Genomic DNA, 16,522 nt, shown 5'->3' with positions numbered 1-16,522 from the left:
GGAATCCGAAATATTTCGGGGTGGATAGGCATTGTCTCATACTCGTATACGCTTTGTGCGAGGAGCAGCGCCTTGAGAAGTCCGAAATATTTCGGGGTGGAGTGGCATTGCCTCATTGTCTCTCATCTTGCTTTCTATGAGCAAGAGTATGCCTGGAAGTAGCACTTCAGGCAGTCCGAAATCTTTCGGGGTGGAGGCATTGCCTCAATGTCTCATATTTCCTTTGTGAGTAATAGCAGCATTTTGAGTATTACGTACGGAGTAGTAGTCCGTAATACTTCGTGGTAGAGAGACATTTGTCTTGTGAGATTTTCGCAGTCCGAAATATTTCGGGGTGGAGGCATGTCTCAACTTCACTTTGGCAAGACAGAGCAGACATTGTCTCATACTCGTATGCTCTTTGTGAGCAAGAAGACAACTTGAAAAGTCCGAAATATTTCGGGGTGGAATGGCCGCCTCATTGTCTCATCATCCCTTTGTAAGTGATAATACTATGATTCCGAGAGTCCGAGATATTTCGGGGTGGATAGGCTTTGTCTCATGTCCTCATTCTGATCAACACTCCGCAGCATCTTTGAACAGCCCGAAATTTTTCGGGGTGGAGTAACATTACCTCATTGTTTCATGTTGCTGTCTGTGATCAAGAAATATTCCTGTAAGGAGCACTTTTTGGGCTGTCCAAGGTCTTTCAGGGTGATGAGACGTTGCCTTGTGAGCAAGAGATGTATCATTTTCGCAGTCCGAAATCTTTCGGGGTGGGGGCATTGTCTCATACAACCTGATCAATAACACTCCGTGCCGTCTTTGAGCGGCCCGGAGGCATGTCTCTGATATTACGGTGTGCGGCACGCGGCCGAAAATTTTCGGGGTGGAGAGGCTCATCTCCTCCCTTGGCGAGCAACAGTAGCATCTTACTCAGTCCGAAGTATTTCGGAGTGGAGGCATGTCTCATATTCCTTGATTGTATTGCGGCAACGAGACACGGGGTCGATATTCTTCGGGGTGGAGAACAAAAGCAACGAATTCTGGCGCATATCTTGCCCGGTGACCGGCCGGTAAGACAGATGCTGTCACTTTTCCGCAAGCAAAAAGCAATGCTTCCTACTAAGCGATCAGATGATCCTTCAAAACAAAAAGGAAGCATGAGACATTCCGCCTCCTCGAAATGCCTCAGATAATATTACTTCAATATCAAGCCATGTTATTGGTCAAGAGAGGAAATCCCGAAGAATTTCGGCCGCACATGTCTGTTGAGGTCGGCGGTAAACCGCACAATGAGTTTTGTTGAGAAAGATGATGCCTTGTACCTCGATTTCGATAGATCCAATGTCTCAGTTGAGAGCCTCGTCACACAACGATGCCATTCGTCTAGACAGAAAATCCGAGAAATATCGGCCCCTCACGCGTCATGAGACCAGCGGCGGGCAGCACAAGCTGAGCAGCTGAATAGCCTCAGCTCTTAGCGAATCTCACTCAATCGCCAGGCGATCCCTGTATGTATGATGAATGCCTCACTCCAGGGCATACAATGAAGTTACATCTCTGGCCAAGACAGGAAATCCGAGAAATATCGGCCCTCCATGAACTATGAGTGTGTATGCGTTCTGCAGCTGGTATAATATCTGCCTTTTCTGTCTCGTCTACCCTCAGCTTGACCCTAATTACTCTATAACCTCTGTATCTCTACTTCCAGCATCATAGCCTCTACATTTTGCCCATTTGTTGAGACAACCTGCCAAACTTGTGTGAAAATGAATTTCTTCACCGCTGCAGCTCTTTTTGCGGCCGTTGTCGTCGCTCATCCTCTTGAGCACCGCAGTAGCAATGTGTGCCCTGATGGCCTCTTCAGCAATCCCCTGTGCTGTGCGACTGCGATCCTCGGCCTGGTTGGCCTCGACTGCCAGTCTCGTAAGTTTAGCATACCTACCCAGAAGCCTTAAGAGTTTACCTTTTCTCATTCCTTTCCTACAGCACCTAGACTTTACGATAACGCCGCCGAATTCCAAACCAGTTGCGCTAAACTTGGCCATGCACCTTTTTGCTGCGTTGCTCCCGTTGTAAGACCCAGTTCAGGTTTCTTCTTCCTCTTAACCTGCTCTGACACAATTCTAGGCCAATCAGGGTATTCTCTGCCAAAAGCCTGTTGGTAACTGAGAAGCCGCCGTTCCATATGTCTCTGATGCCAGCGCTGAAACAGTAGTATAAGCAGAGAAGGGTTAATCTTTTGGGGCCTGGCGGTGTCTGGGTATATCTCGCTCAGAAGCCTATAAAATGCGATACTGTTGGCCGAGACCGGAAGTTAGAGGAATGTATAGGGCCTTGATGTCTTGTAGTGCCAGCGGCAAGCTGTAGAGAAAAATATACTTCATGTCAAACATTAGGCGGAATCGTTCGGCCGCATATGTCTCGTGTGAAGTAACGTAAATACATCACCAATTCCTTAATCTCGTAGGTGCAAAAGCCTGCCGTATAGTCATGAGCGTAAGCCATAGAAGCTCCAGGTCAACATGTTAAAAATTATCGTGTTTCTCCGGTTCGAACAAACGCCCCAAGCGCGTGTCTCATTCAATATGCTTCATTCAAGGGCCATGGAATATAGTCGTACTATTAGTCAAGGCCGAAAATCCGAAGAATATCGGCCCCTCATGTCTTGTGAGGTCGGCGGTAAGCAGCACAACCTGAACTGAGAAAGATGATGCCTTATCCCTCGATCTCAATAGATCCAATGTCTCAGTTGAGAGCCTCGTCACGCAGCGATGCCATTCGTCTAGACAGAAAATCCGAGAAATATCGGCCCCTCATGTCTTAGAAGACCGGCGGCAAGCCGCTGAGAAAGATGGTTCATGTCAAACATGGAGCGAAGTCGTTTGTCATGATAACAAAAGCCCGAAGAATTTCGGCCGCACATGTCTCATGTGGTCGGCGGTAAGCAGTGGAAGCTCTTCAAGTTGGCTGGTTGAGAAGCATCGTGTTTCTCAAGTCTGGACGCCTTGGACGCCTTAGGCGCGTGTCTCAGTCAAGGGGGCACACGAAGCTGGGTTGTTGTTCTTTTCTGTCTCGGGACACTGAGAATCCGAAAGTTTTCGGGCGCCAATGCTGCCTCTTCTTGTTGCTTTGCGTGTCAATGAGCCGGACCTGAGACTATCCGAAGCTCGTGAATGTCTGTGTCACTCACTCACTGACCCGGACTTTACCACTTGATGGTGCTCTCTCCGAAACACGGAAAATTTGCGGGCGCAAGGGATAGCTAGGGTTTCACTTGATGATTGGTGATTTTGCAGCATTTGAGAAAAGGAAGACGAATAATATTAGGGGTAAAAGATATTCCGGGTCTCGGTAGTGGTTGTAGGTGCAATTTTGCAACCAGATGAAGGTAATCATTCTCACTTGACATGTCGTGTCATTACCTTTTGGAATCGTAGAAACTGACAGCACACAAGTTCCGAGTTGGAATGGGATCACCAAATGATGGAAGCTGAATTGCCCCATCATTCAAAACACTCCGAATCTGTGTACGTATGCTTCAAGTTATCATGCAATACGACCAATCTATTACCACGCATTGGGCAGACATGCCGCGTTTGCTATGTAAACCCGCATGAATTCTTACTGCTACCTAACCCACTGAGCAAATGGCCAGGCATCTTGAGAGACGTAGGATGGATATCGGGGGAGATTGGCCTCTCTGTCCGTGGAGTATTTGATAATTAGATAATGAAAAAAAAAAAGTCGCGAAAGTTGCTCTGAGAATCTCATCTGAATGATGGTTGAGGCATCACATCAGTACTCTTGAGGAAATTTTCATCATTTTCATCACCATCAAACAATCTTCAATTTTTTCATAATGGCTTCCGGGAATTTGGTTCTTTCCTTTGCTTTTCCAAGCATTCCCAGCATCCCAATGACAAATGCCTCTAAACATATTCATCATGCGAGAGCACAGCTTGAGCCTTACACCAGCCACATTTATGGTGTGAGTACCTACCCTGATATAGGATACGAGTATCTTAATCCTGCCATAATTTCTATACATGCAGCTAAAATGTTTAAACTTCCCGGGTCTGTCTGACAGGTTGACAGGTACTACATAGACTTGGCTCTATTTTTGATCTGCGCGCCACTGGTTTTGGGGGCTTGTGGCGGTTGAACTTTACCTGCACCAAAATCCAAATGAAGAAGATCTGGGGGAAGCGCCCATCTCTGTTTCGGGAGTCGCCGTGTCAAGTTAGCCAAATAAGATAAAATAAAATAAAGAAGAGAGATTATCAATCAATACTCCGTACTACATTCTCAAATGAGGAGAAGAAAAAGATACGAGTGTCACTCTGACAATGTCGCATCAGTACTTGACAAATGTCCATCGTGGCAATATCGGTGCAGTACTTGATGGACAGAGCACGCACACGTGCAGATACGAATATTTGCTCCGTATTTGATTTGGCCTGCACACTTTCAACGGGGCGATGCAGCAAATGTCACCCAAGCCAAACGCTGAGGCGATGCATGAATGGCGCAAGTGGATACCAATAGCAGACTCCGAGGCTGTGATTGGGCCAGAGGGGGAGCCCGTCACGGGTTGCGACGCCGGGTGTGACGGGGCAGCCAGAGGTAGCTGGTACGGCGACACGGGTATGTTGTCACCCGGATACACGGGTACCAGCGACTTCGATGCTCATGTGCAGGAGGTACAGTACAGGCACCCTCTTGGCAAGGACAAGAGCAAGCGCAAATAATACAGTACACAATGCAAAGAGGCAGGCGCATGTCAAATTGCCTCTTTTCTTTTTCGTCTTGTCTCTAATGCGTATGCGCACAAGCCAAACGACTTCAAGTCATCTCTTTTTCTCCTCCTCTTCAATCATCTCCTCCTCCAATCATCAACTCCCATTTCCCGCACCAAGACGCCGGAAATCCTCCCGCAAAAAAGCCAAGAGGCCAAGAAGCCCAAAAAGTGGTGGACGATCCGCGATTTAAATGCGACACGGCTGCGGCACATGGACACGCACAGTATGGACCGCAGCCCCCCCTGAGCTGGCTAGCTAAACAACTAAACAACGCTTGCTGACATCAAGAACAGTGGCAGCAAAAAAATGGCCCGACCAGGGGGGCCCCCCAGTTCTCGTTTCGCCTCGTCGAATGAGCGTGCAATTCGCTACTCTTTTCAGGAGACGCCCAGGGCCCCGTATTTTATTTTAATCTGCTAGTACGGAGCATGGAGCACGGAGTCCGAGTAATAACACTACCGCTCGTATCAACCGCCTGCCGAGTTGCCCGCTGCCATACGAAGCGCTGCGCTTCACCTGCTTTGCACGATCTGCGAGCGGATCCTACTTTCATACGGCCCTGAAACGGCGCCTTCGGGGGACTCAGCCACCACCCATGGACGCGTACTCGTAACAATCTGCAACCACACTCACACACACACTCTCTCTCTCGTTTTCCCTTCTCGTAACGACTCCATCTGCCGTATTCACTCTTTTCCCACAACTGCTGGAACTCGGCGCCTTTCTGTCGCTTTTCTTGTTCTTCTTCCCTCCCCCAGATTTTTCCATCGTGTGTGGATGGATTATTTGGCGACAGATCCATCCATTGTTTTACCTTCACGATAAACATGGTCGCTCGCTTCCTTCTCTCGTTTTGAATATCTTAGATTCTTCTTTTCGACCTTCGTTTCTCCTTTATTGCCGCCGTGCGACCTTTTTCCAAGCACGGCGCTTCCAATCGCTCCCATAACCATTACCGCTCCGACGACCTCGATAACGACGACTTGATTCGCAAAACAACTCAATCGAAAGACCAAGCCTCGTTATTCGCTGCGTTGCGACTTTGAGTCCCTCGACCCCGATCCCCCCCCAAAAAAGACTCCCTTTGGCCGGACCATCGTCTTCAAAACCTCGTCGGCGCAAACCTCCCCCCCTTTCACCACTCCGTGACATACGAGACGTTCCGCGGGACGAAAACGGCTCTTTGATTGCGCACCTATTCTTCACCCATCTCCGACAAATTCTACTTCCTCCTAGGTCAACTCTCTGCTCTCGCCCAGAGAAAACAATCGTACAAACAAATCACGAGTAATCGCAAATCTCAACCGGTGCAATGTGGTTCTCAAGGAGCGCCCTCCTGGGCGCAATGGCGGCCCTGCTATCGCCAGTATTTGCCGAAAACATGCTCGTTTCCACCTCCCTCAACACCTGTCAAGACAACTCGGGTCTCCAGGCCAGTTTCTTCAACGTCGTCTACACCCCGAACAATAATTCAGCCACAATTCACCTGGTGGCCACATCCTCCGTTCAAGGCTACGTCATGTTCGACATTGAGGCCTCTGCCTACGGTTACACCTTTCTCAAGACCCAACTCGACCCGTGCAAGATCAAGCTCGCCGGTATGTGTCCCATGACGGCAGCTGCCAAGTTCAACATCCCCTTCAACATCCCCGTCAGCGCCGATGCTGCCAAGCAGATTCCTTCCATCGCCTACTCCGTACCCGATCTGGATGCCAGCGTTAGGGTGCGTATCAACCTTACTAGCACTGGAGAGAGTATTGCCTGCGTCCAGGCCGACATCTCCAACGGCAAGACGGTCAACTTGACCGGTGTCAAGTGGGCTACTGCCATTATTGCTGGTATCGCCTTGGTTTCTTCTGCCGTCTTCAATGGCCTCGGTCACTCCAACACAGCCGCTCACGTTGCCGCGCTGTCGCTGTCCCTGTTTGGTTATTTCCAATCCCAAGCTATGATTGGCTTGACCGGCGTCGGTCTACCACCCATTGTCCAGGCCTGGACTCAAAACTTCCAGTGGTCCATGGGCATCATCCACGTCAACTTCATGCAAACCATCTTCACCTGGTATCAGCGAGCCACCGGCGGCACACCTGCTACCCTTTTCAGCTCCCTGGGCTCTGTTTCCGTCGCCGTTGAGAAGCGTGGTCTGGATGCCGGCCTCGAAATGAGCAAAGCCGTCATCAAACGCGGTCTTGCCATGATGCCAACGGCCGCCGCCAACGTCCTGAAGCGAAGTGGAAACATTCTGTCTCCATCCGGAGGCTACGTTGTCTACGGAATCCAGCGTGTGGCTTTCCAGGCCAAGATTGAAACCACCAATCTCTTCATTACGGGCCTGACCTTTTTCTGGCTTTTTGCCATCTTCACCATGCTCGGCGTAACCCTGTTCAAGGGCATCTGCGAACTCCTCGTCAAGCAGGGCATTATGAAGGCGGACAGGTTTCTCGAGTTCCGTAATGGCTGGCGCACCGTCCTCAAGGGCATTCTGTACCGTATCGCCCTCATTGGTCTCCCCCAGCTTTCCATTCTGTGCTTCTGGGAGTTTACGCAGGTTGATTCCGCCGCCGAGGTTGTGCTTGCCGTCTTCTATTTCTTTTGTCCACTCATTGCCCTCTGCTGGGGTGCTAGCAAGGTGATTCAAATCGCGCGTCGGTCTATCAACATGCATGGAAACCCGGCCTACATCCTCTTCTCCGACCCCCAGGCTCTCAACAAATGGGGTTTCCTCTATGTGCAATTCCGTGCCTCTGCCTACTACTTCATCGGGCCCATCTTGCTCTACACCCTCATCAAGGCCATGTTTGTGGCATTTGCGCAAAAGACAAACGTTGCTCAGGCTATTGGCTTCATTATCCTCGAGGTTGGCATGCTCATTGCCACGTCAGTTCTGCGCCCGTGGATGGACAAGAAGACTAACTCGTTCAACATTGCCATTTACGTTATTAACTTCTTAAACTCCATCTTCCTGCTCATCTTCACCAACGTTTTCGGTGCCCCCCTGCTGGCTATCGGTGTTGTTGGCGTTGTCCTGTTTGTTCTCAACGCCATCTTCTCACTTGTTCTCCTGCTCATGGTCATCGCCTCAACCGTCTATTCCATCGTCCGCAAGAACCCCGATGCCCGATACCAGTTCATGGCAGATGACCGAGCATCCTTTATGAAGTCGCAGACGCAGCTAAACAACGGCGCCGCCACCGAACTGGACGCATTGGCAGTCACTGCCAGAGGCGACAAGGCCGGCTATAAGCTCGATGACGAGGAGGCATCCGTTACATCCAACGAGATCCGTCACCCGACGGACACGACAGCCATGACTTATGCTCCCCAGTCCATGACGGCCCAGGCTCCGTTCTACCAGCCGGCTCGTTCAGTATCCCCAGTCAACCCATCCGTGCCACTCTTCCCGGCCAACGACCAACAGTCTCACTCATCGTTGGGTCACAGCCACTCACCGTCGCCAATCGGACGTGTTCCCTCGTATGGCAGCAACACGAGCCCTGGCGGCTACAGATCACAAAACAACGCAAGGTATGTCTCGATATGATAGAATGCTGGTGCCTCGGACCTAAACTAACTGATATGTCAATAGCCCCTGGCAGCGTGGTGCTGGTTACGACTAGACAAGCTCCATCCTGACTGTCTCATTTACCTACAGTGACGCAACATTATTTTTCTTTTATTGTGAATTTGTTTTGTTTATTTATAATCGATCGCGCGAATCTCACGAGGGAGATTGTAAGATGGTTCAACCTGATCCGCGTGTATATCACTGCAGCAGCCAAGTGTGTATATGTGTGCCGGCTGCCGTCGATATTTTTTGAGCTATTCGTCATGTGTGGCAGAAAGGAGCGGCGGGTTGGCTCTGTTACGGCGATGGATGCGATGCGATGCGTGTAAGGGCGTTTATATAAGAAAGGCTGACCTTTTATCGTTGTCTTGGCTACTTGAAAGGAGTACCTGTTTGAAAGAGCGAGCATCTCTATAAAGCATCTCTATTGTTGCTGCTTGCTCATCTATTATTTCTCATGTATGTACATAGGATCTCGCAGGAGAGATCGAGTCGGTCATTAGAGGCCGATAGTTACGACTACTACTACTACCTACCTACCTACCTTACCTTGTTTTTGGGCTCCGGATATGTAGAGCATGCAAACTTGGATAGACTTGAAAATGATGCTCCAGTCATGCGGTTCCAAGTGGTCCTTATTTCTCTTCTTCTCTGTGTTGTTGTTTTCTTCTCTTCTCACTCTTGCTTTCTTTCTCTTGTGCTTGGTACACCATCGCATTCCTTTTTCTGCTCTTTTTGCCTTTTCTCTTCTTTGATGCTACTTGCGCCTTTTTGAAAAATGGTTATTTTATGAAGTATTTCTGGACGCGACCCTTCTTCCTCCCTCATTTCTTTACTCAGTTTCCTTTGTCCCTCTTCTTCTTACGTTTGTCTTCTTTGGCTCATCCTTATTTTGGGTTTCATTTGTCGAGTTACAAAAAAACAAGAAAAAGTCCCATCCATGCATACAAGGCTAGGGTCAGATGAGCTTGGCAGGCACCTCCGTAGACCCTTTTAGAGATTTTCACGTTTCAAGTATGATTGCCTGCTTACCCGGCCGAAAACAAAAAAAGAAACAAGAAGAAGCACTGGCTAACCCGCGCTGGCCTCTTATTTTTGGCTCTCGCATTCGCATCGGGCCGGCCGTTCATAAGCTTGTTTCCGATGCCTTGCTTTTTGCATCTCCCCGAAAAAGAGCCTCTCCCCAACCCGCGGAATGGGACCAAAAAAGAGGAGCGATGTGGTGCATTTTGACGCACCCCGGGCGGGCTTCAAACAAACTGCGGCTTTGGCTAAAACCATGTGCCGGAGAATGCGGGGGAAGGCAGTCGGTAGTGTGTTATTGGGCCGTGGATCGTACCGAGCGGGAGAAGGTAGAGTAGCAATCATGTGGCGGTGTCGTCGTGTTCTGACTGTCTCCTTTGTGTGTTGATGGTCCTGTTACTGATGGGTGTTGTGAATAGGAGAGATTGTGTGATTATATGCTGTAATTGTTATGTGCTGAGCATCATATCACTTTCCTCCTTCATCGCTGTTAGTTAGGCACGGGAGTGAGGTCCAACGGACCATCACCCCCGTGGGTTGTTCACACCCCGGTCCCGTCGATGAAGCCATGCTAACCTTGAGCAGGAAGCTTGAAAGGATGCTGGTGAGGCCCATCCACTCTAATTGCGCGTTTAAGGGCCGAATTCATATGCACAGTTGGTTTCGATTTTGTATTCCATCCTCTTCGTTATTTCGGCCCTAACACCCCAAGCAGAAGGGCTAATGGTCGTCATGATGCAGGAGATATACGAAGACTCGGCTCGGGGAGTCTCGGTCGCGACGCTTCGAAAGTACAGAGAGGAATTAGGAAAAAAGAGAGAAATCGTACTAGTAGTAATAATATGTCAGTGTGAGAGAGGAGTCAATTCCCGAATACTCGGTCCGATAGTACGAGATGTGCCGCTTTCCATGAACGGGGGGTCCGCGGGTAAGCAAGTTAGTACGGTTGGTACGGAGTTTGTTTGTTTGTTTCGAGTTCCTTTGCTATGGCCAGAGAGAGTCCAAGGCCAGGTCATGGCATGTCATGGCGTGCTCACTTGCACGAAGTCCAGGCAAGATGGACAGGGGACTGCGTTCGGAGGAGACAACGGGAGCTATTCTTGCTCTCCTTCGTGGGGAATTAATAATAATCGACGATATTTCGGATATATAAACCTGGTCATGGAGACGTTCAGAATGTCCAGGGGAGAGAGGATAAAGAGAGACTGCATCATCCGAGGCTTCTCACTTTCGAGTCAGTAGAGCCGTCTTCTATTTCACTTACACTGACACTTACATACTTCTTCTTTCTCTTCTCGGTCTCTTTTCTCTATCCATTCCTTATCCTGTTGTCAGGATCTTCGAGTCTCTCGCAACAATGGCCATGCGCTTCCTCACCACCGCCGGCGTGCTGCTCTCGCCTCTCCTCGCGGCCGCCTCTCCCTCACCAAAGCGAGGTCTCATCTTCATCCCCAACTCGACGACGCTGCAAGACAACTCCATCTGGGTGCAGACGGGCTCAGACTTGACGTGGTACTACAACTATGGCAACCTTCCCAGCTCCGACTACGTCCACATCCCGCAGTCCAAGTTCGAGTTTGTGCCCATGATGTGGGGAGTTGGACCGAACCCGACGCAGGACTTTGCCTTTAGGGACAGCGTTATCAATCTTATCAATAGTGGTACCAATATTACCCATGTCATGAGCTTTAACGAGCCTGATGCTCCGGCTGCTTGGGGTGGCAGCGATGTGGCCCCGGTCAACGCTGCGAAGGCTTGGATCGCGAACTTCGTTCCTCTACAACAGCGTAATATCAAGATTGGAGCTCCTGCCTGTACTGGGTCTCCTTCAGGACTAGTTTGGCTTCAACAGTTCTTTGGAAACTGTACTCAGCTCCTTGGGAGGAGCTGCCCGTATGATTTCGTGTCGTTGCACTGGTATGACAACTTTGAGGGGCTGGCGAGCCACATTGGCGAATACTCCGCAGCGTAAGTTGACCTGGATGCACCGAAACATCAGTAATAAAATCAAATACAAACGGATGGCTAATTCGATCAAAAAAAAATGAAATAGATTCCCCGGCAAGAAGCTCTGGGTGACCGAGTACGCCTACGCCAACCAGCCGCTGGCCGCGACGCAGCAGTTCTTCAACACCAGCGCCAACTACATGGACGGGCTCAGCAACCTGGAGCGGTACAGCTACTTTGGCGCGTTCCGGTCCAATGTTAGCAATGTCGGGCCCAATGCGACGTTTCTGAACAATGCGGGACGGCTGACGGACATTGGATCGCTGTATCTTGGCGGTGGCCTGACGGGAGTGCTTCCTACGTCAAACTCGTAGATTGTGGGATGGTGAGGATGATGATTATGATGATGATGATATTCGAGGATAAGTGGTATATAACGGTATAAGAAAAGACAAGGATGTATATAAAATGAAGATGCAGTGTATATGAGATGACAAAAGAGGAGAATTTTGCCATACCAACAGAAGCATGTTGTGCTGTAAATACAAAACACAAGTGTCAATAGGTAGTTCTGTACATTTACAGTTACCGGTACCTCCCTTAGTAGTAGGTATCAAGTGCCTTCTCAATTGGGAGTGCACGACGTCATGTTGTCTTTGCTGACTGCCGTGCAACATCATGATCGGAAGGAGCCTCCCATATTCTTCACCCGAAGCAGCATCCATCTCCTCTCCTCTCCTCGATTTTCTCTTAGGGGAATCTTCTTTTCTTCTTTTCCATCTCCATCGACAATACTTCTTCATCTACCAAGTGAGTATTGGCATTGGAGATGCTTTAGTTGGCGTGCGTGCAAATGCACTAATCCCCTCGACTGCTTTCCTAGATCCTGACAAATCGCGCCAATACACACTCTCCAGCTCCAATTCTACATTGCCTACGGCTTAAAGAGGCAGAGGATAATCAGTGACGACGCTCAGATTCGACAAAGCTATCTACCCATGCACCTATCTACGAAGTAACATGGTGAGTACTGAGCGTTAGTGACAGGGAAAGCAAAGGAAACTCATGAGCAAAATATGGTAGAAAGACTAATCGGCATTGAATTGGTAAAAAGAATAAAGAAATCTTCTCATCTAATTCCCTCTCCCTCAAACCTCGTTTTCTCTTTTCCTCCGCCTCCTCCACGTTCTCCCTCTCGCTCCTTTTTTTATTCTTCACCTTTTCTGTTTCTCTCTTCTCCCCATTCACAATACCTCTCGAACAAATCAGCACCCAATAAAAGAAAAGAAACTGACGAGACAAACACACCAAGGAAAACACACCAAGGAAAACACACCAAGGAAAACACACCAAGGAAACGCACCAAGGAAACGCACCAAGGAAATCCGACTACATAAGAAACCTCCAGTCACAGCTGGCCAACCAAAAACACAAACAAACTCCAAGGAAAACCAAGACACCCGTCATTTCCCCAAGATGGCCCTAGACTATTGTAACGGAGTAAAACGGGTCATTAAAGTCGAGCATCGTACTCGGCAAATCTCTAATGCAGCCAATCCGCTCAAACAATCCGAGGTATCTCATCGACCGAGTCAACACCAGCCCATCCCACCTATCGAATATCATGCCCCCACGCATCTCATCATAGTCTCCTCTCTGCCTGATACAAAGCACAAACGCCATCCCTCTGGTTGTCTTGGGCCCCAGAACATTGCGCTGATACTCGAAAAGGTTCCGCGTCAAGAATGCACGCGTAAGGCGCGGGTTGCGTTGCTTTTCGCCCAGCAGCCCCTTCTTCAACAACCGCAGTCTAGTTTTGGCAGCATGTCGTACACGCAGCAGCTCCAGAGCCCCCTTAGACTTGACCGTGGCAAGCGCACCATCTCCAACAAAGGGATACGTCTTAATCGTTCTATCGTCCTTGCAGATAAAGTGGGCAAGCTGCCAGCGGTCTCCTCCGGCGCCCGCGAGCGTCTGGCTGACTTCACACTCCAGCAAAAGGCCTTCCACATGAATCCAGGCTCCATCAACGCTGCCGCATGGGTCATTGGGGTCCGTGGGGATGCTGCCACACCCAGTGATTCTTGCCTCGGGCCTGGCAGTCCAGTGCTTGTGTCGCCACACAACCGGCGTATCAACAGAGGCCCAAGAGAAGGACGGCGCCTTTTGCTTCTTGAAGGGCAGAGTTATCTTGATCTTGTTCGTGTTAGTTTGGCCTGGGCGAAAGTTCACCTCCCACAGCAGACCCGTGGTCATGCTCTTCTCCCAGAGGCCTGCGACATACCGGTCTTGAATTCCCATGTCAGACATGGAGGCCAAGGCTGATAACTTGGAAAGTCTGTCTTCTGCGCGGAGCATTTCGCACGAGGTATGGAACTCAACGGCATGAAGCCACAATTCCGACGCATCGCGGGCCCCGTATCTCTCCGGCATCCCTTGGGTCCAATCGGCCCTCCTGTACTCCTTGACCCCTTCGCGAGTACAGTCATGGCGTTTGCACTGGGCCATGACCCCAGCCGACGTGAAGTGAATTACGCGAGTTCCCAGGAGAGCTTCGTTAAGGCACCAGTGTCGTCCGTAGAGCGGACCGGTTCGCCGAAACGACCCGGGGGCAATTTTAACAATATGCGATGACTTGTCGAGGGCATCCAAGGGGGTCTCGGGACGGGAGAACTTTCTACGCAGCGTCATGGTAGCTTCGGCACCGCTTGGGGCTACAAATTCAAGCTGCTTGGTGATCCAGTCCTTCTTTGGAGGATGGAGAAACGCATCATTCACCGTAAGAGCTGATGCTGCCACAATAGTCAGGATGGAATCTCGAAAGTAGCTGCCCATCATGGGTAGTTGCATCCTGAGATCCTCTTGGCTGTCCTGGATAATGCACAGGGAGTCGACAAAGAGGAAATGAATATCGTTGAGGTGTGCGACCCTGGCAGCGTCTCTAATAGCCGCAGGCAAGCCGGAAATCGTCCTGCCCTCATCCTTCCACTCGTCTATGTTGGATTTGAGGAGTTTAGGAACCCCTGGGTCGGTATTGACCCAAGTATGGCTCAGGGTCGCGTACTCTATCCGCTCCGGGACGTCTGGCATTCCCGGCGGGTTGGACATACGCTCCCACAGTACAACATCATCGTTGTCATAGTCGAGATAGAGCAACCGATTAGGGATGCTATAGCATTGGTCCGTGGCGTCCTTGTGATTCGAACAGCCTCGGAACCAGTATCGAAAGAAGCCTTCACTTGCACGGTGTTTTTGCGTGTCCTCGTTTTCTGGGAACTCCATTTCCACGCAGGGGAAGTCAGAATCGGTCAAAGAGCCCCGATCCAGGGTGAAGACTTCAACATCAGCTCGAAGAAGGGTGAATTCGTGATGGACAATGAAGGCCATTTGGCAACCCAATACCAGGGGCTGGCCTGGTCGAATCTTGACCTCGACGCAGAGGGTAGAACACTCCCTGGCATCCTCTCTCCAGTTTGTGGTACCGTCTTTGAAGAAGAGGTTGAGAGCGTTGAAAATCAATCGGCAGTATGGACAGTCACGGAGCCTGTCGGCATCCTCGATGGTCGCGTACTGGTCGTCGTCGTCTCCGTGTTCATTCTTACTATCACGGAGGAGGTGATTCGTGAAAAGGGTGATGATATAGAATTTAGCATCTCCGCGAATTCGGGTTCGCTGGGTGCGACGGCCATCTAATGCGTGCACTCGTTCGAAGTCTTCACAGTACTGGAAGTTGTTGCATACGCGGCACAAGTTCTCGAACCCGATGGGTTTCTTGCTATTGTTGGTATCCTCAGGCGGATAATATCTTAGAGGGCGAGAGAGAGACATGGAGTTTATGCGAACCGATTGAGAAGGTAGAGTATAGTATAAGAGGGGGTTAAGGAAGTGGAAAGATGAAAGTGGGCAAGTTGGGCTTATTTGGATACTGATGATGATGAAGCAAATAGGGACAGCGAAGATCAGTTCCGTGGCAGATGGAGGTTTTTCATTCGGAGATTGTAGGAAGAATCCGATTCTTTATACTAGTGTGTCCCAAAAGAGAGGATGGGATATACACACATAAGAGAGAGAGTGTGTGTGAGGGAGAATGGGGACGAATTCGGATACAGAGAAACGGAGGTGACAGAGCTGGGGAGTGTCTATGTGTCTGTTCATTCGCTCATCTCGTACACCTTACGCAGTGTCCATGCTGCGTCCAGCAGCTCAGCAATGATTTTCGGCTTTCATTTCCTTTTCTCTCTCGGTCTAACTCTTTTCATTTCACCCGCAGCAGCTCACCAGAACAGAGGTTTCAAGCCTCAAAACGCCTCTTTTTCCAAGAACAGGCTCTTGATGCATGGTTCCATCTCGGTGACGGCGAAGGCGCATGGAAGTGAACACAGGCTTCTCCACCACGGATCGGTCGAGGCACGCGTCCCATTCGCCGATTTGCGAACCTGACTGCCTCACTTTTGAGTTAGCTCGATCTAGGGCATGAGTTGAGACCAGGGATATTTCTATCAGGCGGTCGTGCGCTGCAGCCGCATGGACAGGGGGGGCCCATGGCACGAAGCAATAGCGGTAAAGTTGGGAGGAGGTGATCTGCCGGGAGCTACTGTCCAGAACCCACTCTGTAGGAAGAAGGGATCCCGTCTACGGGCATCTGGTCGTGCTAATGCTGGGCTACAGCAGGTACTAGTCATGTCAAAGTGAGGCCGTCTTCGAAGCCCTTTTTTTGGTAGAGAGGGCGATTCAGCACTCGAGCTCGATCCATATCCTCCTCCCCTCTCGACGCCATGTTCCCAGCAGGTGTGGCCCCGGAGTCGCGAGACAGGTAGGGATGCATGGGCAAAGGCAAATCAAAAGCGAGACAGAAGAGAGGGGAAAGAAAAAGAAAGAAAACAAACAAATGAGTGCCGCCTGGAAAGTGCAGTGCAGTGCAGTTGAGCGCAGCAAACCATGCTAATACCGTACAGGCTATGCGAGCGGCTGGCATTCAGTCCCCAACAGTCATAGCGTCAATCCTTCTGGTCCACACGCCCCTGAGAGATCTTTGTTTTCTCCTTGTGCCGGAGCCCGATCTCCTTAGCCGATTGAAACCCCAGATGGGGCGATGCTGGAGCTGGAGTTGTCGGCCATGAGATCAGAGGCCGGCCATGAGGAGAGGAGACGAGGTTGTATTAGGTGGGGGGTTGGGCTGCTGACGCCAAAATGACAAACCAGC

General features: G+C 50.2%; 5 protein-coding genes across 5 annotated transcripts; 4 read left to right on the top strand and 1 right to left on the bottom strand.

The window, feature by feature from the left end:
* Nucleotides 1–1,685: 1,685 nt before the first annotated feature.
* TRIVIDRAFT_83985 (hydrophobin) lies at nucleotides 1,686–2,379 on the top strand (the record flags this gene model as incomplete). Its single annotated transcript, XM_014101281.1, has 3 exons — nucleotides 1,686–1,908; nucleotides 1,972–2,057; nucleotides 2,113–2,379. The coding sequence occupies 3 exons, from the start codon at nucleotides 1,752–1,754 to the stop codon at nucleotides 2,152–2,154; spliced, it is 285 nt and encodes a 94-aa protein (XP_013956756.1).
* A 1,465-nt stretch (nucleotides 2,380–3,844) lies between these two features.
* On the top strand, nucleotides 3,845–4,733 carry TRIVIDRAFT_60609 (uncharacterized protein; the record flags this gene model as incomplete). The annotated part of the gene is made up of 2 exons (XM_014101280.1): nucleotides 3,845–3,973; nucleotides 4,470–4,733. 2 exons carry the CDS (start codon nucleotides 3,845–3,847, stop codon nucleotides 4,731–4,733), a joined length of 393 nt encoding a protein of 130 aa, XP_013956755.1.
* A 1,396-nt stretch (nucleotides 4,734–6,129) lies between these two features.
* Nucleotides 6,130–8,401, top strand: TRIVIDRAFT_230591 (uncharacterized protein; the record flags this gene model as incomplete). Its single annotated transcript, XM_014101279.1, has 2 exons — nucleotides 6,130–8,309; nucleotides 8,371–8,401. 2 exons carry the CDS (start codon nucleotides 6,130–6,132, stop codon nucleotides 8,399–8,401), a joined length of 2,211 nt encoding a protein of 736 aa, XP_013956754.1.
* Nucleotides 8,402–10,729: 2,328 nt separating this feature from the next.
* On the top strand, nucleotides 10,730–11,693 carry TRIVIDRAFT_54091 (uncharacterized protein; the record flags this gene model as incomplete). Its single annotated transcript, XM_014101278.1, has 2 exons — nucleotides 10,730–11,340; nucleotides 11,426–11,693. The coding sequence occupies 2 exons, from the start codon at nucleotides 10,730–10,732 to the stop codon at nucleotides 11,691–11,693; spliced, it is 879 nt and encodes a 292-aa protein (XP_013956753.1).
* A 719-nt stretch (nucleotides 11,694–12,412) lies between these two features.
* On the bottom strand, nucleotides 12,413–15,147 carry TRIVIDRAFT_230590 (uncharacterized protein; the record flags this gene model as incomplete). The annotated part of the gene is made up of 1 exon (XM_014101277.1): nucleotides 12,413–15,147. The coding sequence occupies one exon, from the start codon at nucleotides 15,145–15,147 to the stop codon at nucleotides 12,802–12,804; it is 2,346 nt and encodes a 781-aa protein (XP_013956752.1).
* Between the last annotated feature and the right edge of the window lie 1,375 nt (nucleotides 15,148–16,522).

The sequence above is a fragment of the Trichoderma virens genome (genome assembly GCF_000170995.1).
Source record: "Trichoderma virens Gv29-8 chromosome Unknown TRIVIscaffold_6, whole genome shotgun sequence".
Lineage (NCBI taxonomy): Eukaryota > Fungi > Ascomycota > Sordariomycetes > Hypocreales > Hypocreaceae > Trichoderma > Trichoderma virens.
Note: the sequence above shows the minus strand (reverse complement) of the source record. Positions and strands in the feature narration are given on the sequence as shown.